The sequence below is a fragment of the Rhinoderma darwinii genome, chromosome 3, assembly GCF_050947455.1.
Source record: "Rhinoderma darwinii isolate aRhiDar2 chromosome 3, aRhiDar2.hap1, whole genome shotgun sequence".
In the NCBI taxonomy this organism is placed as follows: domain Eukaryota; kingdom Metazoa; phylum Chordata; class Amphibia; order Anura; family Rhinodermatidae; genus Rhinoderma; species Rhinoderma darwinii.
In genome coordinates, this window is record NC_134689.1 from 369,248,720 (window position 1) to 369,274,282 (window position 25,563).

General features: G+C 43.4%; 1 protein-coding gene across 3 annotated transcripts; it reads left to right on the forward strand.

The window, feature by feature from the left end:
• The first annotated feature begins 381 nt into the window (after window positions 1–381).
• POLD2 (DNA polymerase delta 2, accessory subunit) lies at window positions 382–25,296 on the forward strand. 3 transcript variants are annotated; one of them, XM_075858666.1, is made up of 11 exons: window positions 382–475; window positions 4,459–4,687; window positions 7,772–7,893; window positions 10,955–11,078; window positions 11,463–11,577; window positions 15,866–16,064; window positions 17,913–17,993; window positions 21,741–21,898; window positions 21,969–22,096; window positions 23,814–23,915; window positions 24,562–25,296. In XM_075858666.1, the coding sequence occupies exons 2-11, from the start codon at window positions 4,468–4,470 to the stop codon at window positions 24,702–24,704; spliced, it is 1,392 nt and encodes a 463-aa protein (XP_075714781.1). In that variant the 5' UTR covers window positions 382–475; window positions 4,459–4,467; the 3' UTR covers window positions 24,705–25,296. The 3 variants fall into 3 exon arrangements, with proteins under 3 accessions (XP_075714781.1, XP_075714782.1, XP_075714780.1); XM_075858667.1 differs by lacking the exon at window positions 382–475 and adding an exon at window positions 488–533; XM_075858665.1 differs by lacking the exon at window positions 382–475 and adding an exon at window positions 729–809.
• Window positions 25,297–25,563: the final 267 nt, after the last annotated feature.

Consider the following 25,563-nt stretch of genomic DNA (forward strand, 5'->3'; position numbering starts at 1 on the left):
TATTTATGACACCATATTCCTGAACCAGTGTGTTTAGAGGGTAATACAGTATGATGTAGGTTATCAAATGCTGTGATTTTGTATATGGCTCATCCATGCAGTATTCAGCATCCATGACACAGATCCCAATGACGCCGGTGTACATCCGAAAGCCTTACATTACATTTCCATAAACTGTGAATTGAATTGGAGGGTTCCCCAATATATTTGACTTGTTTGTATTCCAGCTAAAATGAAGCTTTATAGACAGCTAGACATCTCATTGTAATTCCTAGCTAATAAATCACATGCATTTCATAGTCAGATGCATTTCATAGGTTTACCACAAGGGGCTGTAAAGCGTCTCGTTTTCCCACTTTCTGTTCGATTAATATTTATGACCTTCTCAACATGGCCGACTTCAGACGTCGTCGCTGGACGATTACGTCACGGCGACAGCTGAAAGAAGATCTTCAGTGGCGGGAGCTGCTGAACGGTGAGGTTTTGGTGCTATTGCTTTAGCTGAGAGTAGTGTAAATCCCGCATGATAATATGTACGTTTATTTATTATGTGACTGTTGTTCCAGCGTGCACTGTGAGCATGGCATGCTGGGACTTGTAGTGCCACACGTCAGAGAACCACGTGTCACCCAATCATATGATCTCTTTTATATCCTATTGGGACACTAGTGCGGTCAGTGTTACTAGTGCACTGGTCTCCAACCTGAGGCTCTCTAGTTGTTGTCAAACTTCAACTCCCAGCATGCTGGGAGTTGTAGTCTCACCAGATTGGTGACCACTACACTGAGTGCAGTTCGTTATTTTCGATGGTATGGTAACCTGCTGTAAGACCTGCTCCCAGTGTTATATATAGCCAATGCTTACTCTGCAATATAATATGATATTGTTACATCCATGTGATGCCATATTTGCGCACCTTTTTTATATACGCAGTACATGTGCCCTTGTTTGACTTTTTAATATATTGTATTGCGGTATCTCTGGAAAAAACGCAGACTTTTTTATTTGGTTTCAATCCTTTTATTGAAGAAGTACGACAACATCGCCCCGCGGTACGGAGCAAGTAAAATCCCTGCCCCCCCCCCTTCTTCTTTTTTTTTTTTTTTTTTTATATAAATCTCATACAACCCCTTGAATTACTAGCAACAGGTTTACAAACTTACATTACTTAGGCCTCATGCACACGGCCATAATTTTGATCCTCAATTGCAGGTCAAAGTACGGACCCATTCATTTTCATTGCCCACGGACACCTTCCCGTATATCTACGGGATGGTGTCCGTGCCGTAGAAATGACCCAGAAAAAATAGGACATGTCCTATTTTTTTGATTTTGCTGACCCTGATCCCATACTTTATAATGGGAGCACGGCCCGCAAATGCGGATGACCGTCCCTGGCCGGCCGTGCCCATAATCACTAGCTGTGATTATGGGCACGGCCGTGTGCAGGGGGCCTTATCTTGTACTGATCCTGAGTTAGAGCCCCGCTTTATTTTTAAAATTCTCCTGGTAGTCATTGGAAACGGTCAACAAGCTTGTTGTCAGACACATCCTAACATCTTAGCTGAGCTCCTATAATAGAGTGGGACAGTTAGGACTGATTCAGACGACCGTGGCGTTTTTGCGCACGCAAAACACGCGGCGTTTTGTCTGCGCAAAAGCCACTTACCTGCTCCGTGAGGCAGCATCATATGATGCGCGGCTGCGTGCTTTTCGCGCAGCCGCCATCATTATGACACGCCATTCGGATGTTTGTAAACAGAAAAGCACGTGGTGCTTTTCTGTTTACATTCATCCTTTTGACAGCTGTTGCGCGAAACAGGCAGTTCGCACGGAAGTGCTTCCGTGTGGCATGCGTGGTTTTCACGCACCCATTGACTTCAATGGGTGCGTGATGCGCGAAATACGCGGAGATATTGAACGTGCCGCGCTTTTTACGCAGCGGACAAACGCTGCGCAAAAAGCACGGACTGTCTGTACTGGCCCATAGACTTCTATTGGTCCATGCGTCCTGCGTGAAAACCACGCGACCTGCACGGACGCAATTCACGGTCGTCTGAATCAGCCATTAGGCTCAGGTTTAATAGGCTGGTCTAAGATGCAACAAATGTATTAAAAGGTACATGCCTTTGTCGCATCTTGAACTGTTCGCAAGCTATAAAAAGAAATCTACGCTAGCTGTGAACTAGTGTAGGTTTCCACTATAGTTTATAGTAAATTTGTTAGGCCACAGGTGTCCCTTCCGCTAAGCCCCAATATAAAAGGGTAAAATTTGGCAAAGTTTTGCGCAAAACTTGTGCGACTTTTTCTTAACTACTAAAGATTACTGTTCATTTTCTTTTGTGAAGACAACACTTCCTAGAATGCAAATCACCTAAAATAGAAGTCACTTGGAAATGTAAATCTTTGAGTCTTCTAGGTTTTTTAAATCTTTTAATGTTTTATTAATTTTTTTCTGATTGACGACCGCTACAGCCATAATTACGGTACTTACAGGAGTTGTCACCCAGCTTTCCGATGTTCCTTAAGCTACTAGGGTAAGGCTCTGTTCACATCTGCGTCTGGGGGTTTCTGACACGCTTTCCGATATTTTTGACGGCTAGGAATAGTGTTGTCTGCAGCACTTTTCTTACACGCAAAAATATTGGCATAGACCTATCCATCATAGCTTCTGTTATAAACCTTGACGCCTAGAAGCCTTGACGTTAGTGTGAATAAAGCCTAAGGCACCATTCACATCTGCGTCAGGGCCTTCGTTACCGATTCCATTGATTTTGCCAGACAAAATGACGGACACCAAAAAGCCAGACGATGCCCATTAAAGTCAATGACTTCTAATTGGCGCTGTTGGCTTCTGTCATGCGACAGAATTGACAGCTCCGGTTTTTTGTCATTCAGCTCCTATGACGGAGCAGAACAACAGAAAGCCTTGGCGCAGTTGCTAACAGCTAGCAGTAATGTAAACCGTATTTCCACAGGAGAAAAAACAAATGTCATTCTACCTCCCGCGATTAGCTGGAATCCATGGCCAGTTGTTACCCTCGCAGCGGCCGCTGCAGTGGGAATGTAATATTACTTGGCGGCCATTCAGATGTAATGCATAGACTTTCCGGGCCTACCTAATAGGGCCTATGGACAGGAGTTGTCGTCATGAGTCAAGGCCCAGTTACACAGGCAAAAGATCTATATCGGTCACGCCAGCATGTAGGATAATCACTTAATGTGCATAGGTGAAGCAACTGGTGATAAAGCGCTTGTTGATTGCGGCAACAATTGTTTAACCGAAAATAAAACGAATCGTCGATCGTTATGACATTGTGGTACGTGAACAAACATGAATCGGTTGATCTATAGAAATAGATGTTTTTTAAAGACACTAATGTCCAGAATTCTAAGTGCGCGGTGTCTCAAACTGAACGCACATACTGTAGCCTCCATAGACACCAGGGACCTGGGGTTGGGAAAGGGTGTTGAAAGACCGTCATTACCCGATTTCTTCATATCTACTCTGTAAATCATTATCTACTATTCAACAGGTATGAATGCAGTGAACAACGTCTGATTATGCGACCGAACAAATTTAGAACTATTATTTAGACAATTGTAAATCGCTGTTAGGTCGCTTACTGTGATCGCTCGTACGAATATCTGCTCGTGTAAATGGGCCTTTAGTTTTGACTCCTGAAAACATATGAATAGCTTTTCCTCAGCATCTCGGGTCTTCTGTTTCTGCTCAGGATTCTCAATTATATGATATCATGCGTAATAAACTTAGCCGTACTATGCAGACTGATTGTTAGCAGAAATGTCGTCCCATTATCACTAGATGGGGGTGTGATAATATCTGAATGACAGGTGTTTTGTACTGCTGGAGACAAGATAGGCAGGATACAGCACTGACAAAACAGTGACACTCTTATTTGCTTTAGGCTGCCTGCACACAGCCGTAGCCATATTCCTGGTTCGTGGCTATGGCTGGCCGCAGACAGTCAACCGCACTTGCGGGCCAAGCTCCCATTATAAAGTATTTGAGCATGGTCCGTAAAATCAAAAAATAGGACATGTCCTATTTTTTTGCAGATGCGTTCTACGGCCCGGAAACCTTTCCGTAAATATACGGGAAGGTATCTGTGGGCAATAGAAATAAATGGGTCCATACTTTGAGCCGCAATTACGGTCCATATTTGCGAATCAAAATTACGTGTGCCTTATTGTGTGGCACTGCTTTATTCTACTCCACCTGCCACTTCTGGTCTCTGAGGTTGGGGTAGGGTGGAGATAAGCAGTCTCCCTCCTCTTAGAGGCTGTTTATCATTTCCGTGGTTATAACCATTCATCTTGTTGCTGGTCTTCCAATTTTTTCAACTCTTCCAAGCATAATGGTTTTTTCTAATGTTATTATATTCCCATAATAAGTCAAGACTAAAAATATTTACTCAGAATTCCCTTCTTTCACAGGTAGCCATCATGTTCACAGATCTAGCTGTCGGTCAAGGGCCTGGACTCCTATCACCTCCATCTGAAGTCTCTGCCACTTTCACTAGAGTGTCTAATTCACTGTACATCAATCGCTCAGAAAGCTTTCGACTGGGAGAACGCAACTTCACTCGCCAGTATGCCCACATCTATGCCACCCGACTGCTCCAAATGAGGCCACTTCTTATAGAGAGTGCAAAGAAGAAATGGGGTATGCGTGTAAATGTGCAAGGGTATCTATTATAGGAAAATGGCATATTTTGAAAGAATTTTTTTGGGCCATTTTTTTTCTTGACATTTTTTATTTTTCCTCTGCGCTATACAGTCTGCATGTTGTTATAATGGCTAAATGACAGGTCCTTTTGAGACTAGATAGGCAGAATTTCTTCATAGATTATAGCATAGGGCAGAGTGCAAAAGAAGGATTTTAGGATGTATAAAAAGAAAGATAGAAAACCCGTGATTCAAATGTAATATTACCCCTCTATAAATCCCTTGTAATATTACCCCTCTATAATGGGAGGTGTTGCTTACAATGAAAGGCTAGTTATGTGTGTGGTCAATACAGAGCACTAGTACATAATGTGTTTCCAAGGAATCTACAAAGGACCAGGGGACACCCATTGCGTGTGGAAGACAAACTTTTCAGACATGAATATAGGAAAGGGTTCTTTACAGTTAGAGTAGTCACCCTATGGAATGCCCTTCCCCAAGAGGTAGGGATGGCAGACACTATGTCAGCATTTAGAAAAAGGCTTTACGATTATTTACTGACGTGTGGTATTGAGGGTTATATATAATCAAACAATGAATGACGTGTAATATATTGAGAAAGGTTGGACTTGATGGACCTGAGTCTTTTTTCACTCTATGTAACTATCTATAGACACACACTGCGCTGATCTGCAGTGCTACACCGTAGACTGCAACTCCATCTGCAGAACTGGTTTTCAAGACGTGGAGGAACCAGTCCTCCTCTTTCTGAAGATGGCACCCATTATTGTTAGATTCAGCCGTTTTAAAGGGAATGTGTCGCTAGAATTTATTTATTTTTTCTGTTAAACAGTTCGTATATAAGTGATTACACATTGTTTTAATTTTTTCACAAGTCTGGAAATATTATAAATTATATTCTAATTTATAACATTTCCATGTGCTGGTCACTAGAGGGAGCAATTCCCAAAATTTCAGCATTGGCAATGTGGTAAAGCAACCTCATTGCTTTATGCTGCAAATTTGGGGTAGACACACTCGCTCTAGTGTCCTCACACAATCCCCCCTCCCTTATCCTGGCTAGTGCCAGGAGAAGGAGGGGGTTGAATCTTCAAACCTCCTACACTGTGTGCCGCCATTTTCTGAGCGAATGCACAGTGTAGGAGGATTGGATACAGTGCTCAGCAGACGGTATAACACAAACATACAGGAACGTAAAACACACATCACATACACAAACATAACTTCCCTGCTCCTGCTGCCGCCTCCGCTCCTATTCCTTGCGTCTTCGCTGCCTTGAACATATGGCCGGAAGCCGCAACCGGAAGTCGTCATCTTACTGTCCGGCCGCGGCTTCCGGTCCACATGAAAATGGCGCCGGATTTCGCTCTGCCAAAGACCTTCCTTTTTGTCTGTGTGGGAGCGGCGCATGCGCTGTTCCCACACAGACCGCGTACGCTGCAGTGAATGGAACGGCTCCCGTTCGCATTCTCTATGGGGATGTATGTGTCGTTAATCGACACATACAGAGATGAAAAAAAAATGGCAGCCCCCATAGAGAAGTAAAAGTCAGAACAAAGTAAAAAGTACAACACAAGAACACAAATAAATAAAATTTATTTTAATATCAAACTAAAAGCAATATTATCTAAAAAAAAAAAAATTTTGTGACACCTTCCCTTTAAGTGTATCCTTCACAAATCTTTATACGAGAATAAACGTATAAAAGGGCCAATACTATTCATAAATCCTAAGGTTAACCCCTTACCGACATCCGCTGTATATACGGTTCACGTCAGGCGGGGGAGCATGGAGCGGGCTCACGGGCTGAGCCCGCTCCATAGGACGAGCGTGTCGGATGTGTGTTACAACTGACACTTCCGGGTAACGAGCGGGATCCCACTTGTTTAACCCTATAAATGCCACGGTTAATAGCGACTGCGGCATTTAAATGACTAAAAACAGGAGGGCGACACCCCCCCCCCCGTAATGTTTCAACGCCCCCCCACGACATGATTGCGGGGTGCCGCTGGTTGGCATGGCAGCCTAGGGGCCTGATGGGGGGCCTCCGGCAGCGCTTCATAGGAGACTGTCAGAATCATGATATACTGCAATACATGAATATAGCAGTATATCGTGCAAGCGATTTAATGATTGATGGTTCAAGTCCCCTAGGGGGACATGTAAAAAAACAGTAAAATAATGTTTTTTTTAATAAATAAAAAAAAAAGTTATAAAAAAACCCTTTTCCCATTATCCCTCAAGCACAATGTAAAAAAACCAACAAACAACATAACTGGTATCGACAAATCCGTAAAGTCTGAACTATTGCAATATATCATTATTCAGTCCACATGGTGATCGCCGTAAAAAATTAAAAACTTCAGAATTGCTGTTTTGTGGCCACTCCTTCCACAAAAAAAAAAAGTCTCGTACCCCAAATTGGTACCAATATAAACTACAGCTTATCCCGCAAAAAATAAGCCCTCACACGGCTAAATCAACAGAAAAATAAATAAAGTTATGGCTCTCAGAATATGGCGACAAAACTCACATTTTATTTTTAACAATCAGTTTTTTCTTTGTAAAATTAGTAAAACATAAAAAAACTATATAAATTTAATATCATCGTAATTGTATTGACCCGCAGAATAAAGTTAACATGCAAATTTTACCGCACAGTGAACCACAATAAAAAAAAATCACGCAAAAAATATTGTGGAATTGCTGTTTTTTTCCTATTCCACCCCACAAATCTTTTTTTTCCCAGTTTTCCACTACATTATATGGTACAATAAATTGTGCCGTGAAAATCTACAACTCGTCCCGCAAAAAACAAGCTTCATACGGCAATATTGATAGAAAAATAAAAAAGTTACGGCTTTTGGAAGGTGGGGAGGAAAAAACTGAAGTGAAAATCCGAAAAATGGTTGCGGCGGAAAGGGGTTTAAAGGCCTGAAGCCTAAGACTGCACTACTTCAGAATCTGCGTATTGTTATATAGCATATAAATACATACGGTTTGCATATGAGCCGGACGCTACACTCCGAGGACTTTCTTATACCTGGTGTTTTGCTTACAGGTGAAGATATAGCTGTTCGGAAATTATGTGAACTTCAGGCAGCAGAGAGGTGCTGTGTGGTGGGAACGTTGTTTAAATCCATGGAACTTCAACCGTCCATCTTGCGGGAGATCAGTGAAGAGGTACACGCACTTTCCTTGTCTGCCTTCACTGTATCCATATTTCTCAGTCTATATTTTCTTTCTTTAACCTTTATGGTAAAGCTTACCTACATCTCCCGACTCCCACAAATACATATATTCCTGGATCGGCTGTGCTTGCAAGTTCATTTTAAGAGGGGGAGGGGGATAAGCCATTGCACTGCTTATATGGCGGGGAAAACAAAGGATCGGACATGTTAAAGTCGAAACATGCTGCAGCGGGATAAGTCATTAATAATTATCTTTGAAGCTGGGAGCCTGTCCTCCATTTTAATAATTGAACAGGTGGGAATGTAACCTCTCTGATCCATTGTTTTCACTGGAGATGAGCGGTGCCATATATGTCCGGAAGCTGCTTATCTCCGTTCTCTTTTTACGTAAAATACACTTTTAGATGTCAGCTGTTCAACGGCTAGCTTTAGACTTTAGTCAAACAATTACCATAAACTTTCTCTGCGCGGAGTGCTCTCAATGAATGAGAAATGTTCATCTTTGATTTATCCACTGGACGTAATTATATTCCGATAGATAAATCATCACACACACACGTCCGTTCTTTAGGAATGCAGGGGGCCGTAATACGGCTTTAATTGCAGTAAATATTGTCCTCATTGTGCGGCGAACTTGACTCTTGAATATCACTTGGTGCGAATGATTTTTTTATTGGGCATTTACACCCGAAATATATATGCCCGTAGTTTACCTATTCATCCGGTGTTCATGAGATCGACCACAATCGGTCCTGTTTTTTTAAGAGAAACTATTCTCAAGAGCAATAACATTGCTAAGCTAGTGGACCAAAAAAGTAACTAAACAAATGGGGCGACTGCCCTGCTAGTAAAAAGAATGGCTTCAAGCTAGTAGTTTTCCCTTACAACAGCACAACAGCGATGTATCTGTCCATATTTTTAGTTATATTATAGATATTGGATTGTAGAGTATCGGGATCATGAATAAATAGTAGCATGAAAAAAATGACTACTTTAATATTATCGTTGTAAAATATTGCTAATAATCTCTAAATATTTCTGTCATCCTGACTTTCATGTTGGTTTCCTCTACATTGTTCTAATGTTCACACAAACCGTGTCGAAATTGGCTTAAAAAAAGACCCAAATCCGCCTCCCATTGATTTCAATATGAATCAGAGGCGGTTTTTGTTTATTTTTCAGGATGGACTTTTCCTGCCCTATCTTGGGGCAGATTCCACTCTTGAACCTCCTATTGAAATCAGTTGAAAGCAGGAAAAAAACTTGCATTGTGTGGCTTAACGTCGTTTTTTAAGCTTCTTTTAGTGAAATAAAAGGCTAGCAGATTTTACAGATGAGTAAGGTCCCCCACCAAAATAATCCTCCTCAAAAACTGCCTCCGTAATCCTGAACTTAATTTGGAGGCAGATTTACGTTTGGCTGCTTTTTCCTGTAGTTCTAGAATCATCCAGGAGGTGGCAGCAAATGCATTCACAGGCTGTTGTTTTAGGACTGCGGTCGGGAACCTTTTTTGTGCGGCGTGCCGATTTTAAAAAAATAAAATGAAAATCATAGATGAAGTGCGTAGTGTGCCATGAAACAGAAAGTCATTACAGACTGTTGCCATGTATGTGACCTAAACCAATTATTCAGTTAATTAAACTTGCATTTCAGTGAGTCTTGTCCCTGACGTTCTTTTCATAGATGATCCCTCTGTGGTGCATATGAGGTGACTGATCTGAACACAGGCCTCACAGTGGTCTGCAGTAAGGCTGCTTCATGAGGGGCTGAGGATAGAATTCATGTGTAAGAAGATATGTAAAAAAAAGTTACAGCCGCTCAGAAACCAGCTCAATTATTGTTCGTTGCAAGGCTTATGTGTTTTATAACGGATGAGGGGACATTTTGTATTCGGGGGCGACAGCCACTGTTCATAGAATTACAAAGCGAACATGACACTGGTGACAAAAACCAGGCCAAACGCTGTGCGTTACCTCGCCCTGAAGAAACCAATGACGTTGGCGCACGCTACATCTATTAATCCAACCAAGGGCGCGGCGTTGGGCTAAGTTTAGACTGGAGAGCACTCGCTGGGCTTCCTTATAGGTTCCTGACCCCTGTTCTGGGACTTCTGCTGAGACCTCGCCAGCTAGAATATGGTGACACCTGTGCCTGGTCTAGAAGGACTAATCTATTCCTCAACAATTATGGTGGAATACACATGACATAAATGATCTATCTCTTGTCATCCCACCTCCATATAATGGGTGACTGGTGCTTTTCATTGCATCCATTTAGAGACTGGTGCGGTGCGATTGTAAATCTATGGGTTGAAAGGATGTGTACCAGCATAGTTTTCCATTCAGTGGGCTTTAGCTGTCTTCTGATGTTACGAAGACTGTCTGAAGATAGCAAAGGTGACGAACAGTGAACCTGAGCCCCCACCAATAAGTAGAATGAAGGGGCCCACAGCACTCAACTATACACAGGGCCCCTTTGTCTCATAAATTGGAGATTTCCATTTCTGCAATATGTGTTTTTGGCAATTCTGTTGAGTTCAAATGGCGATGCCATCAGCAAAGTTTAGAGAGATGAAAATATCCCGACAAGGTACAGCTCTCGGGCAATGGAGTGCCCAATAACCGAGGTCTAAAATGTAGAAATATCTGAGCTATGAGCAGAAGCCAGCGCTCCGTGCAAGACTACCGTGGGCCCCTTTGATACATGTTACTGAGCTACGTCACTTGTGTGAGGACCGACGACCTTCTTTTGAACAGAACATGCCGGTCCTGCTGTCCGACGCTCATTCAATGAAGATTGTTATAATAAGAGGGTGGTGCTTCCCTAACTAAACAATGAACCCATGACTGACGGCTCGGCATTGTTTGGACTGAATCCTACTTTGAGGCATTTACATCAAGATTTAAATAAATAATATTCATATAAACATTGCAAACTCTAATCCGCATATAAAATGCACCCTTTCAAAGCCAATTTGCGAATTAAAGGGGAATGATATGTCTTTAATATTTGTGAGGCACATTATATCTGTTATTCTGTTCTCTTACCTCTAGCATAATCTCCTGCCTCAACCAGCAAGGCAAAAGTATATCAGTGATTCAGATGAACTGATACTGGAAGACGAGCTACAGAGGATCAAGTTAGAAGGTGCCACTGATGTGCAGATGTTTGTGACTGGTGAGCGCCCTTACCTTCTGCATATGGCACATTGGTGCTACATGATGTCTTCAACCATTCTGGGTTACCTTTCCCTAAGCTGGAGCTCCATGGTAAAAGTCAGGCCACACGTCGCTGTCACACGTCCCAATGTGTGGTGGTTCTATTAAATATGACCGTACATTACTCTTAGTTCAGCTGCACTAATCTATCATGGTCCTAAGTGTTGCAAAATTCTTTAGTATTTTAGGAAGAACCACAACCTCTCTCCACAATTTGTTTCTGAAGTTTTTCATGGCTTTGTATGCCACATTGGTTGCAGTTTGACTTTTCTCCCTCCCGTCACACAGCATGCGGTCTCGCCTATCCATCTTCATAACCCCTATCTTCCCTGTGTCCTGCTAGGTGCTGTAATAGCAGTCCTCGGTGCAGAAGACGATGCTGGAAAGTTCACGGTAGAAGATTCCTGCTTAGCCTCCCTTCCCCCACAACCTCCTCTTCCAGATTTGGAGGAAGACAGGTGGGTCCCTTCTTTCTACATCAGGTTTCCATCTAGGAGTCTGATCTTCCTTCTCTATAAGCTTTTTGCTGACAGATGATTTTTATTTTAAAGAAAGTCTCTCAAATGCAGACCATGCAAAACCACGATTATTCTGCAGCCAAACCAGGTACTTGGAATGTGTTCTAGAAACACACGGAGCTATTTCCTTTGGCTTCCTCCGTAGTACTTTCAAGGGGGAAAAAAAAGTAAATGGTCCATAAAACAAATACATGGAACTTAAAATGACGTAAAATGCATCTTGGTAAGGACACTGGTAGCTGAATAGGTAAAAAGTCATTTGGTCGTCCTTGGGTATGAACACTAGACTGGGATGTGTCTTGAATGGTTCATCTTTCTGCCTGATTTTGTCACTGGGGGTCTTGTATGTATATAAACAACAGTAGAGAAAAAGCACCTATATCTTCACTGAAATGCAAACTAAAATTGGTTGTAACATTGATCATTGCAGTTCATACAGTGATGTAGACCACACAGAAGGTTTTTTACATAGTAGTAGATGTAGCACATAGCTCTCTCATTAGGTCATTGTCTTACATTGTTGCAACTATGTATAAGTGTAAAGCGCAAAAACCTCTTGTATTCACCCATCCTACACCCTAAATGTAAAGGTTTTCCGACATAATTTTTTAATAAACCTTTTATATCTGTTACTTCTGTTCAACCTATGTTCGCCATCTGTTTTTGTGGCTGAATTTCTTCATTCTATGCCCCCTTAAAGTTATTTTCCAGTTTGTTTATATCGCATTTTGCTGTGACCGGCCATTTCCTGTTGTGAATAAAGACTACAAATCCCATGAATCAAAGCGCTGATGTTTCCTCCCCTAGTAGTTTCTCCCCGCTGAAGACCCTGTGTCTCCCGCTGTATTCAGCGCCGCAGTATACAACGGCGCTGAACACGGGGAGAGCATGCCAGTGTGTCTCTCCGCTCTGCGCCTCTCTCTCCCCACTCTGCCACTGTGTCTCCCCGCTCTGCCCGAGTCTCCCCCTGTGTTCAGCGCCGCAGCATTCGACGGTGCTGAACACATGGAGAGCATGCAAGTGTGTCCACTTCGCTCTGTCACTTTGTCTCCCCGCTCTGACCCTGTCTCTCCTTGTGTTCAGCGCCGCAGCATACAACTGTGCTGAACATGAGGAGAGCATGCCAGTGTGTCTCTCCTCCTGTCTCCCCGTTGAACACAGGGAGAGCATGCCAGAGTGTTTTCCCGCTCTGCCACTGTGTTGCTCTGCCCCTTTTGTTTCTCCGCTCTGCCCCTGGATCTCTCCCTGTCTTCAGCGCCGCAGCATACAACGGCGCTGAAAACGGGGAGAGCATGCAAGTGTCACTTTGCTCTGTGAAGGTCTCCCCGCTCTGCCCCTGTCTCTCCCTGTGTTCAGCGCCGCAGCATACAACGGCGCTAAACATGAGGAGAGCATGCCAGTGTGTCTTCCCGCTCTGCCACTGTGTCGCTCTGCCCCTTTATTGCTCCGCTCTGCCCCTGTCTCTCCCTGTCTTCAGCGCCGCAGCATACAGCGGCGCTGAACACGGGGAGAGCATGCAAGTGTGTCTCTCCACCTGACTTTCCCCGCTCTGCCCCTGAGTCTCTCCCTGTGTTCAGCGCCGCAGCATACAACGGCTCTGAACACAGGGAGAGCATGCCAGAGTGTCTCCCCGCTCTGCCACTGTGTCACTGCCCCTTTGTCTCCCCGCTCTGCACCTGAGTCTCCCTGTCTTCAGCGCCGTAACATACAACGGCGCTGAACACAGGGAGAGCGTGCCAGGTGCCGAAGGTTGCTGAACACTGGAATAGAGCATTCGTGTTGGACACTGAGTGTATCAACCACACAGCTCTGAATAGGAGTATAGAGAACATGGTACAACCCATTAACACAGTGTACAGTTACGTCATTTATGACGTGACCGTACACTCAGACTGCCGGAAAACGGAAGTTAGAGCTCATGGACGGGGCTGAGGCGGAAGTTAGAATTTCGGGTTATCGAGGCATCAAATGATAGAAGATGAGATACGCCGCTAGGAACATCTTTTCAAACGCAAGTACATTGCAAAAAGATTAGGTTTGACATGTTTAGTTTAACAGGCTTGTATTAATTGGTTCCGGAAAACCCCTTTAAGATATATGAATGATTTATGAATAATGCAGAGACTTACACCACAGTGTTTCTCATTAGCCGAAGTTGCATAAGCCCAAGGCATGTAATGTATTCGTCCTAGTGACGAAGCAGAAGGCAAGGTGCCAGCCAGAAGGTGTGCTTGACAATAAAAATCCAATGGAGAACCCCGCCAGAATTACCCGTATTTGACGTCGCATTGGGAAGTTAGGACTTTGTGTTCAGATATTGAATCTTTTCCAGTCCTCTCCTAGCATGGTGTGAGTTTGGATCAAGAGGTCAGCAAATCTGGTAACCATAGAAAAATACTCCAAAGATTTGTAGAAAGTACCGAACTGCATAAAGGAGGAGTGCTGTAATCCTGACCGATGTCCCAAGTGGTTAATGGTCCCTCTGGTAATCTCTGCCTACAATCTCAAGAACGAGCTTTAGGCCGGATTCCCACGGGCCGGAAACGCTGCGTAAAAACTATGCAGCATATCCAACCTGGAACCCGCAGCACATTCCGTCCGAAAAACCACACCACATTGTCCTGCGATTTATTTTTTTCGGCCGGCATTTCCACTGCAGGAAGCAGCGTAGAAATAAGAAAAAAATCTAACGCAGATAATTCCCTAGGTCGTTGTCATGGTGATGCGTTCCTACGTGGCTGTCTGGTCCGGCCTCCCTAGATGACCCTAAAGCCCATTTAATCACTGCAGCCTGTGATTGGCTGCAGCGGTCACATGGAATGAAACGTCATCCCAGGAGGCCGGACTGGAGGAAGAAGTAGGGAGTTTTGGGTAAATATAACTTTTTTCCCTAAGTTGCATTTTTTGTGGCGGAATCACTGCGATTCCGACGCAAAAGTCACAACACTTGACTTTCTGGTGCGGGTTTTGCATCCCCATTGAATTCAATGGGGAAAACCTGCAACAGAAAAGCAACGAAAACGCAGCATAAGTTGACATGCTGCGGAATTAAATTCCACACCACATGTCAATTTATTAAAGTTTTTTTTCCGCCGCGTGGGCATGAGATTTTCGCACAGAATTCGGTTGCGGAAATTCCGCAATGTTTACGCTACGTGGGAACCAGGCCTTCGTTTGTTGTCTTGTTCGGCAGCACAGAAGATGCTGTTACAATAGAAATTTCTGCTGCGTCTGCATATAGCCTTGTAACAGTCAAGGTATTTGTGGCCAAATATCATTGCCGGGAAAAGCAAGGACCTTAGATATCTCCTGGGTCCATATCCCACCCCTAATTCTATTTCCTAGCCTAGATTCCTTTCTAGCTTTTCTGGTCTTGTACGCTACAAATGTATGTATTCTGGACATTTAAAAAAAAGTAACTACCCATTGAGTGGAACTCTCCAGGTAAAACTGGTGCTGTGTTATTGCTTGGTGTAGGGTCTGAGGCGGCGTTGCGTGACACACTGATTCAAAGATCGAAGTCATGCACCACCCGCTCAGGTCCTGCACTAGGCATAGCCATGCGTCAGTTTTGCCAAGAGTTCTTCTTTATATAAGGAGTATCCCTTATGAATTCTTATATAAAATCATCACGTGTTCAGCCAGGGCTGGTTCTTCTTACTTTCAGCTTAAAGAGGAAAACTACTACATTTTGCCCGGGTCAATTTTCCATCATCCTGTGTGATTTGTCATTCGACCACTTCCTGTCCCTTATAGACCATCTATAGCTTTTTGCACACAGTCATTCTGTCTATATAGGACCAAGTAAAGGTGCTGCCCCACTGCTTCCTAATGTGAAAAGTCCTATGAAATTTCTCCAAGCAAGATGGTGGCTGGAAGCTGGGTTAGAATGGAAACGCTATGTCTGATAGGTGGGTGTCCCCACTGATCTCCATTCTAGCAGGTGAGCCGGCCGCCGCATCCAGTCGCAGCTTTAATGGAGAGATGACTGCACATTCAAGCCTATATTAGTTCCAAAAACAGCCACCTCTCCATCCAATCTCCACTTGGATGCGGTGGTCACCACACATGGTGGAACGAGGATAAGGGGACCCAATTTCTCCCAATAGTGAGAGGTCCCAGATGTGGCGACCCGCATCTGTATGACATTTATGATAAATATTGTGTATATCTCTTCTATGTAGATGTGTTTTTTTTTATGAATGACTTCTTTGGCTATTTGTTATAGGTATGTGCTGCTGGCATCAGGTTTGGGCCTTGGAGGAGGCAGCGGGGACAGCCTGCTGGGGTTGCAGCTGCTTCTTGACTTGGTGACTGGGCAGGCCGGAGCTGAAGAAGAGCAGAGCTGTGCGGCTCGGATATCTCGTGTCATTCTGGCGGGAAATCTACTCAGCGAGAACACTCAGGGCAAGGACTCCCAGAATAAGGTACAAAATATGAGGACTAGAAGCTGAAATATACACACTAATACAACTTGCGCAATGCTGGGTTATCCAAGCAATATTCTACAAGAAACAACACAATCTAATGTGACAATATGTTGTTAGCTACAAAGTATTAAAAGTCCTACAGCCTGGGCCCATAGAAACAAAACACATACACAAGTGTGCATTCTAGTCACCATATGGCTGTTTTTGTTGATTGGGAGTGTTTCTGTAATGTACAGTTGTATACATTATAAAGCGGATGTATGAGATTAAAAAAAAGGTCTGTTTTTTTTTCACAGAAACAGTGCCACTTTCGTACATAGGCGTTGTCTGGTATTCCAAACCAAGCCGTATTCACCATCTAAGTATCTTATGGCATATCCCTAATATATACCATAACAATCTGTTTGATGGAGCCCCTTTGCATTATTCCTGCACAGTGGAGCTCCCGGCCATCCATTGTGCAAGGAACTCCTACAAAATTTTATCTCATTCCAGTGAATGGGCCTGAGTTGTAGTTCCCTACACAATGGGTAGCCGGGAACATCGCTAGGAACTTTGTGACGGAACCTCAGCGCTTAACTAGCCCTGCATCTGCTTCATTTTGGGGGCCAGTGGGGGTCCCAGCATATCCTAGTGATATATCATTGTTACCTATCGTGCGAAATTACCTTCAAGGGCTTTTATTGGTCTCGGCTGCAGGATTCTCACATTACTTGACTATTGTGATACTATATTACTGGTAATGTATTATTCATGTGTGTGTATTTCTGAAATATGACTCAACACCAGCATCATAGTGCTGCAATTAGAAGGTTATAATCTACACCAGGGGTCAGCAACCTGCGGCGCCGGTGCATTTGCTGGCACACTTACCTCTCCGGTGTCCAGCGCCGTTGTGTGCTTCCGGGTGTTGAACACAAGGAAAATGAGTGGCACTTCGTTATGCCCTTGGTGGTGCTGATCACCAGGAGAGAGAGCAGTGCTTCATTGTGTTTGTCGTTCCTGAACACCGGGGGCAAGCACACAATGCAGCACTGCTCTCTCCGGGTGTTCAGCGCAGCAAAGACAGAGTTCAGGTGACCGCTCTGTAAAAGAAAAAGTTAGCAAAAGTTGACAGCTCTCTCCTATGTGCACCTCCCAATCTGGTGTTCAGTAGCCGTGGTCTCTCTTATGTGCACCCCCCCAAGCTGGTGTTCAGTAGTCGTGGTCTCTCCTATGTGCCCCCCCCCAGCTGGTGTTCAGTAGTAGCTTTCCTGTGTGCAGCGGCCCCAAGCTGGTATTCCGTAGCCACGGATTCTCCTATGTGCACCCCCCATCTTTTTTTATTTTTTTGTTGCAATATATTTTAATTACCTTCTTAAAGTAATTTTGGAATAGACTACTTCCATGACATGTCAACCAAGTCATAAAATTCGCATTAGTGGGCACTCAGCATTTAGGACCCCCATAAATGTCAAGAACATAGGGGTCCCAGTCCCCTTTAAAGCAAACGTCTTCAATGAAAACCATGGAAGTTTTTCAGGGTACACAGACAGCCTTGTTTGAGACATCAGTGGGGGTCACACAGCATAAGTATGTTTCAGTGTTGTTTATCTCTGACAGGTTGTGTGATTTGGCTGACTTACCGGGAAATGACTTCGACAGCAGAAGATTTGTTACTCGAGGCCATCATGGTGCTTTATGTATAGCTTTCAATTGACACTGGCATTATAAACACTAAAATGTCCTTGATGTCTAGGAGCATCTGCTGATTGAGTTCATCCTCGGGGGGTGATAATATCTGAGAAGGATCTTATCACTGAAGAGAAGACAATATCTAAACCTGTAATCTTTTATACCCTTCAGGCAAAATATCTGAGTAAGAAGACGCAGGCAGCCAGCGTAGAGGCTGTGAAGATGCTCGATGAAATTCTTCTCCAGCTTAGTGTAAGTGGTGCCGCAAATGTGTTTCTTTTTAAACTTTTTTAACCCCTTCCTGACATTTGTCGTAAGTATACGTCATGGAAAGCGACCGCTGCATTTAAGGTGTTAACGAGATCGCCGGGGTGCCGATGGCTGCATTGACAGCCGGAGGCCTAATGCTGGCCTCCCGGTCTGCCTAGTACGGAAGCCGATTAGGCCCCGTCTGGAGGTGGGGCCTAAAAGGCTTCCGGTACCAACGGCAAGATGTCGTGGGCTCAGAAGCTGAGCGTGCGTCATCAGCGGCGGGTGTCAGCTGTATGTTACAGCTGACACCCTGCTGGAACGGCGGAGACCGGAGGTAGCTCCGATACCTGCCATTAACCCCTTAGATGCAGCGATCTAATGTGGTTTGTAGCAATTCGGCAGTGATGCGATCGCAGGGCTGCCAACGGGTGCTATGGCAACAGGAGGCCTAACAATGGCCTCCTGTTCTGCCACTAAGAAAGCCGATTAGGCCCCGCCCTTAGGCAGAGCCTAATCGGCTTGCTCTCAGTGAACGACTGACCATTCTAATACATTGCACTACATAGGTAGTGCAATGTATTTGAACATAAATGAGACAATTGGACCTTCAAGTCCCCTAGTGAGACTAAAAAAAAGTGTAAATAAAGTGAAAAAGAAGTTGTTAAAAAAATAAACGTTTCTCTGGTAAAACATTCTGTGTTACAGAAAGTTCTGAAAAGAAAATTACATTTTTAAAATTTTACTTCTACTTTGCTTTCATTCTTGTGAAACGCCTAAAGGGTTAAGACACTTTCTAAATGCTGTTTTGAATACTTTGAGGGGTGCAATTTTTAAAATGGGGTGATTTATGGGGGTTTCTAAAATATAGGCCCCTCAAACCACTTCACAACTGAACTGGTCTCTAAAAGTAGCCTTTTAAAAGTTATAAGCCCTGTAACATCCTGGAAAAATAAAAGAATGTTCAAAAATGATGCCAATCTAAAGTAGACGTATGGGAAATCTTAATTAGCAACTATTTTGTATGGTATTACAATCTGTTGTACAAGCAGATAGATTTAAGTTTACAAAAATGCACATTTTTGCAATTTTTCGCTAAATTTTGGTGTTTCTCACAATTAAATACGAAATGTATCAACCAAATTTTACCAGTAACATAAAGTACAATGTGTCACGAGAAAACAGTCTCAGAATCGCTTGTATCGGTAAAAGCATTCCAAAATTATTACCACATAAATTTACATGTCAGATTTGAAAAATGAGGCTCTGTCAAGAAGGTCAAAAGTGGCTGCAAAGGGAAGGGGTTAATCTTGTACAGTAGGTGTTCAGTTCCCTTCGCATGGAATTGAATACTAATATTATATACACTACCGGGGCAGAAGTATGTGAAAACTCCTTCTAAATTAAACCTTTTGCCATTGCTAAGCCACTAAAGGGGATATTTAATCTGGACAACTCCTTTCCATATACACTAGTAAGACAATTGGAGGTATCAGAGCGGGTCCTAGACTTAATATCTGAGCTGCTGAAAAGGCATGGTTTCCATTTCATTTGAATGGGCTCAGTTTTATACTAGATTTCTACTGCAGAGGAAATGAGTGACCACACAGTACTTCCCCAGGCTGATCACTGGGCCATACACATAAGATGTATGTCTGCAGAACCCACCGATTTCTGCCAGTCCTGCCCACCACCTAATATGTATGGCAGTGTCCAAACTCTTCCCTGAATGCAGATGTTTTTCCTTTTTACAAGGAGATAATACACTGCCAGAGGAGTCTGGCAGTGGCTTTACTCCTTCTCCCTATTAAGTACACATGGAAACGCCGCCGGAGGGGTCGGGAGGAATAGCTCAGTCGAACGAACGTTCGGCAAACGGCTATCTAAAGTGTATGGCCAGCTTCAGAGAAATCAGACCCACCATGATCAGTTCGCCGGCATGGCTTCATTTTAAAAAGGGACAAAAATATCTTTGGGAACAACATTGCAACAAGAACTTTTCAACTGCATCCTAAACAATTGGGCTTCCCTAGCCACAACCGCACACAAGCCTGGGCTCACCAGTGCAATTCCAAGCTTTGGAATCGGTGGAGTTCAACACTCTGCCATTGGACCACCATCACTATGTTTTATGCGGTGATGAGTCTCACGCCACTATCTGGCAATCTGGGTTTAGCAAATGCCAAACAGAAAACTTTCAGCCCAACGGTATCGCGGTGACTAGAAAGTTTGGTGCAAGGCTTTTTCTCGACAGTCAGACTGGGCATGTTTGTTTGAATGAAAGGAAATCCCTTGAATGTTGTTGTGTGTTGGAACACGTGAAACAAAATGGTAATTGTGCTGTGAACACCGTGATGTACATAAAAAAACGATTTGGCGTGGCGGAATGTGATTGCAAAGAGCCTTGACCGCAACCGTATTGTGCACCTTTGGACTAAACTGGAAGACAACTGCAGACCAAGCCACCTCACGGTGCCCGAGCTTGTTAATATGCAGAAGAATGGACGCATGCCCACATCGAGTAAATGCTCTGCCTAGCAGATATGGGGCTGTTATAACGGCACTAGTGGGACCAGCTCCGTTATAATGTTCATGGTCTTCAATGATATACAGTCATACTCTATATAAGTCCACATTTAGTAGAGACCGCTATGGCAGCAATCACATCCTCGAGTCTGTGTGGATAGTATCCGCTTTACACATATTGACTCCGCTTTTTCCTGTGTGAGAAATTGTTGAAGAAATCTTCATACTAGTGTCTGTTTAGCTTATTTAAAGGGGTTTCCGGTTTCAACAAAAAAAGTTAGTCTTTATGTAATGAAAACAATTTGTTTTCTGTATTGCTCACAGTTTTTAACATCACTGCTTGCTGTCATTCAATGTGAACCTTCATTGTTTACTTCCAGTGGATGCGATGATCACACAGGTGCTGTGTGCGTTACAAGACGCAGCTCTAATAACTGTACTGTAATGGTAATCAGTCCTGCACGTGTGTGTCCATCACATGATCAGAACAGTTTGTATCCACTAAAAGTAAACCGTGATGTCCATATTAAATGGCAGCAAGCAGAGATCTTGAAAGCCGTGGGGAATTGATAGCTTTTCAATATAGGACAAATAACATTTATTTGATATAACTGGAAGACATTGACAACTCCTTTCTATGTTGAAGCCGTTCCATCGATCGCCGCAAGTCCGCTTCATAAACCCCCTGCCATCCACTGTTATCACCGAGGGAAGCGCCAGCTATACATTAGTATTGATTTAATGGCTGTCCATGTATCAGATCGACAGGCCGAGTCTACTAGAGTGAGGTAGCGGCTCGCCACTCTAAAAGAAGGTGTCCCGAGTGTGAGAGCCCTTTCTATGATGTCCATATGCCCGAATAGGGAATCCTATAGAAGCAAATTGTCTTAAATAATTCCTATATTGTTTAGCTTCTATCAGTCTTCTCATTCTTACTCACATACATTTGGTAGGTTAGATAGAAGTAGGGGGTTGATGAAAGACCATATAATAATATACATATGTTTGTTGTCTGCTACCATGGTATCATATAGGCGTGTATGGGAGCTGTAGACACAAAATGCCAGGAAATGTTAAATGACCTTATTATTTTCAGCTTTCTTCCTTTTGTATTGATCTTTGGCTATGACGGTGAACATGAAGAATAATACGTGTACTGACATGTACTGGTGCTCATCCTGAATAAGTGTACAATTGCATATATAATGTGTTCTCTATCCGTAGGCCTCTGTTTTTGTGGATGTCATGCCTGGCGCTTTTGATCCCACAAACTACATCCTTCCTCAACAGCCCCTGCACCGCTGCATGTTCCCTCAATCCGCCCCATTCTCCACCCTTCAACTGGTAACCAACCCTTATGAAGCAGAAATTGATGGTGTCAGGTACCCATTTTACCACTACAAGATGTAATAATTGACTACTATATAGTCTGACCTTCCAATATCTCCACAGGTTTCTGGGCTCAGCTGGTCAAAACATCAGTGATATATACAAGTACTCCAGTATGCAGGATTATCTGGAGATCCTGGAATGGACACTGCAAGTAGGACACTCGTGTCCTACTGCTCCAGACACGTTGGGTAAGGAGGACTCTATGTATGGCCTTCTATTTACTACTGTTAAAGGGATTGTTTCACTAAGGCCCCATGCACACGACGGTAAAAATCGTCCGTGATTGCGGTCCGCAATTACAAACCCATTCACTTCTATTGTCCACGGACACCTTCCTGTTTATTTACGGGACGGTGTCCGGGCCGTAAAAGTGTACCACAAAAAATAGGACATGTCCCATCTTTTGCGTTTTATAGGCCATTCTCGAGAATGCGGGCAGGCTGTCTGCGGATGGCCGTGCCCGCAATTGCGGCCCGTGATTACGGGCACGACCGTCTGCATGAGGCCTAAGACAACTCATTTTCATATACCCTGTTAAGGCATATGAACATCATACAGTAGATCCCCCTCTATGAGCCAGAGCAGAATGTTTCTGATTATCCGCAGCCCCCACTTTGGTAGACCTGACCCGTACAAATATTAAGCTATATTCACATCTGCATCTGCTCGGAGCATCCGTTGCAGATTCTGTCAAATTGGACGAGGTAAACAGCACCTCTTAAATTAATCATATGAAACCCATTTAAATTATGCTTTAAAGGGAACCTCTAACCAGCATTTCACCTATTAAACCAGCAATACCTGGTGGTAGTGGGTGAAAAATCATTTTTATGTAACCTATAATTATCTTCTAAGTCGGCGCTGTAGTATTCCGTTATTTAGTGTTCCCACGCTGTATGCTAATGAGCATAAGTCATATCTTCGTTCGAAAAGAGTCGTATCTTCACTCCTCAAGACTTTCCGAGTAAACCACGGCTCCTTACTTTTGATAGCTCTTCGCTTTCCTTCAGCACACACAAAATCCCATGCTTGCACATCGATGTCATGTTCTAGTGTGTGTGTGTGTGTGTGTGCACAACGTGACACTATAGCGGCGCATTCGCTGCAAATACATGACGGGTGCATTCTATCTTTGGCGAGATTTCGGCATTCAGCGCGGGCAAGTTTTCGGCAGTGGGCGGTCATTAGAAGAGGAGCGAACGAGACTGACAGGTTATTACCAGAAAAGGCACAAAATGTTTGCGGACCGTTATTTACGGTCAGAGAAGGAGTTTAGGAGAGGGGATAACGGCAATGAACTCTTGCCAGCAGCGGCCAGCGAGTGGTGAGAAGAGTTCAATAGGTGAAATGCTGGTGACAGGTTACCTTTAAACTATGCATTACCCACAACTATTAGAGCCAAGTTCTACCGCAGTTCACACTACCCAGAGCCATCCAACAGTTTTCCTTCTGTTTTATCTAAAATTCTTGCACTTTACAATATGTTTAATCTTTTTTTATGTGAAAAGTCAATGGAGGAGCTCTATCAAAACTGGTGCCCAAAAAAAAAATAATAGAGTAGGTTCCCATGGCAAACAATTAGGTTGCGGAAATAATTTTCAAAGTGGCGTCTGAAAAATGAGTTGAAGCCTGATTGGTTGCCATTATTAACTCCTCCGCTTTTCTCTTGGACTAGTTGTGATAACTCTCTCCCCAATGTTTTTGCCTTCAGATGTGAGAAACTCCCAGACCTGTGCGAGTGCCCTTGCCGAAGGGTACAATGGCATGCTATGGTGAAGGACCACCACAGAATGCAGTGCCTCTAACAGTATAGTCCTGTAAAGTGTGCAGATTATATACACTGTGTATCCGACCTTTTCTTCCTATTTCTATAAATGGATCTGTTTGTCTATGTCATCTTTGCAGGGTGTTACCCCTTCCACATGTCAGATCCGTTCATTCTGCACAGCTGCCCCCATGTGTATTTTTGTGGAAGTGCCCCCAAGTTTAGCTGCAAAGAGGTAACAGGTATGAATTTTTCTGATCATCAACATATTTTTAGCTCTGATTTAGTGCGATGATATACGGTATTGAGTAGTTTCAGGTGCGGAACGTTTTCTTTATGGTGAAGGATCATCTCTCAAACCTACACCTATATTTGAGGGAAATGTAGACGTTGCAATTTCCATATACAATTTGGTTAATAGACTCCCTCTGTTTATGAGTAGGAGTGATCTAGTAATAGACCAGGGCTAAATGACATTCTCTGCAGCCTGCCTATTGATAGCCCATGTCCACTAAATGGTGCCATTCTTCTGCTGACCGATTAGTAGCACAACAACAGGGTATTCGATTTTCTCAGTGATGACGTTCTCTATTACTAGATCTCTCCCGCTCATTGATTAATCCAATAATGGCAATACCCTCATATATACACTTCGATGTCTGTTTACTGAAATCATTATAGTGAAACCTCTCCAAAAGACCGCCTTTTTGAGAAGACCACCCCCTTATCCAGACCAGATTGGGAGTTCCACTGCGCGCACACACGCTAGAAGACCACTTTTCAATGCATTGGGCGGGTCGTCTCAAAGAGGTTCTACTATATAGCTGTCTTGTGGTAACGATAATTTGACTCTGGATGCAGTAACATGGTTTTGTATGTTCCCCGTAGGAACGGAGGGACAACGGGTTCTTCTCCTTACCGTGCCCGACTTCAGCAGCACACAGACAGCCTGCCTGGTAAATCTCCGTACCCTACAATGCCAACCAATCTGCTTCTCCGGATTCAGCGCAGATGATGAGTCATGTGACTGATGTAGTGTCTTCATTTCCCAAGGACTGTTTACCAAATCTTCTCTGAGCCGTAGCAACTTAGAAGATGATATTGATGTATTAAAAAGTAAAAAAAAAACTACAATCTGTAAATTTCCACTGATACTGTTACATCACTATTTCGATCCAAACATTTCATTTCTGTTGTTTGTGGAACTCTCCCTTGTCCTTGTTTCATATCCCTGGGAGAGAACATGTATAAGGGTATCAGTCCTGTAAAGATCGTGATACACGGATGATTGTTGAGCAAGAAGAGTTGGCGAAACTGATCAGGACAGATCAGGGGCACTGTGTGGGGATTTTTGAGTCCCATTTCTTTGGGCCCTGCAGCTCTGTACAAGGTGAACCTAACATGTCATAATCCTGACGTTTGTAGCGTAACATATTCCCGCCTAAATCAGAGATGTTATTATATCTGGTAAAAGCTTTCCTTCCAGGTTCCAAAGCAGGAATTCCATGTCAGGTGGACCGTAATCTAGAACTTAGGTTTATGTGCGTTGTTTACTAGCGTTTATATTGTATTTTTTTATACTTATGATATTGAGTGAGATAATAAAACATTCTTTCTCTTAAAGCCTGGTGTAGGTTAACTTCTCTCCCCTTCGGACTGTGACCATATGAATTATTATTGAATATTTTACTTGCATCAGGGAAATGTGTAGAAATTTTATTGGAAACCAATGAGACTATACATTAGCGTGTTTAGTTACCAGGGTGGTCTGTAGGGTCTTGTAACCCAGAATGAGCAGACATGTATACTTTCCTACGACATTTTTTTAAGGGTTGTCCGGGATTAGAAAAAAAAAGAGGGGGTTGTTTTGTTTTTTCCAGGAACAGCGCC

Excerpts from the sequence above, each read along its gene's own strand:
- POLD2 (XM_075858665.1), top strand. Across the intron at positions 17,994-21,740 it reads AAATTCTTCTCCAGCTTAGT|GCCTCTGTTTTTGTGGATGT; the intron begins GTAAGTGGTGCC and ends CTCTATCCGTAG. Across the intron at positions 23,916-24,561 it reads TAGCTGCAAAGAGGTAACAG|GAACGGAGGGACAACGGGTT; the intron begins GTATGAATTTTT and ends TGTTCCCCGTAG.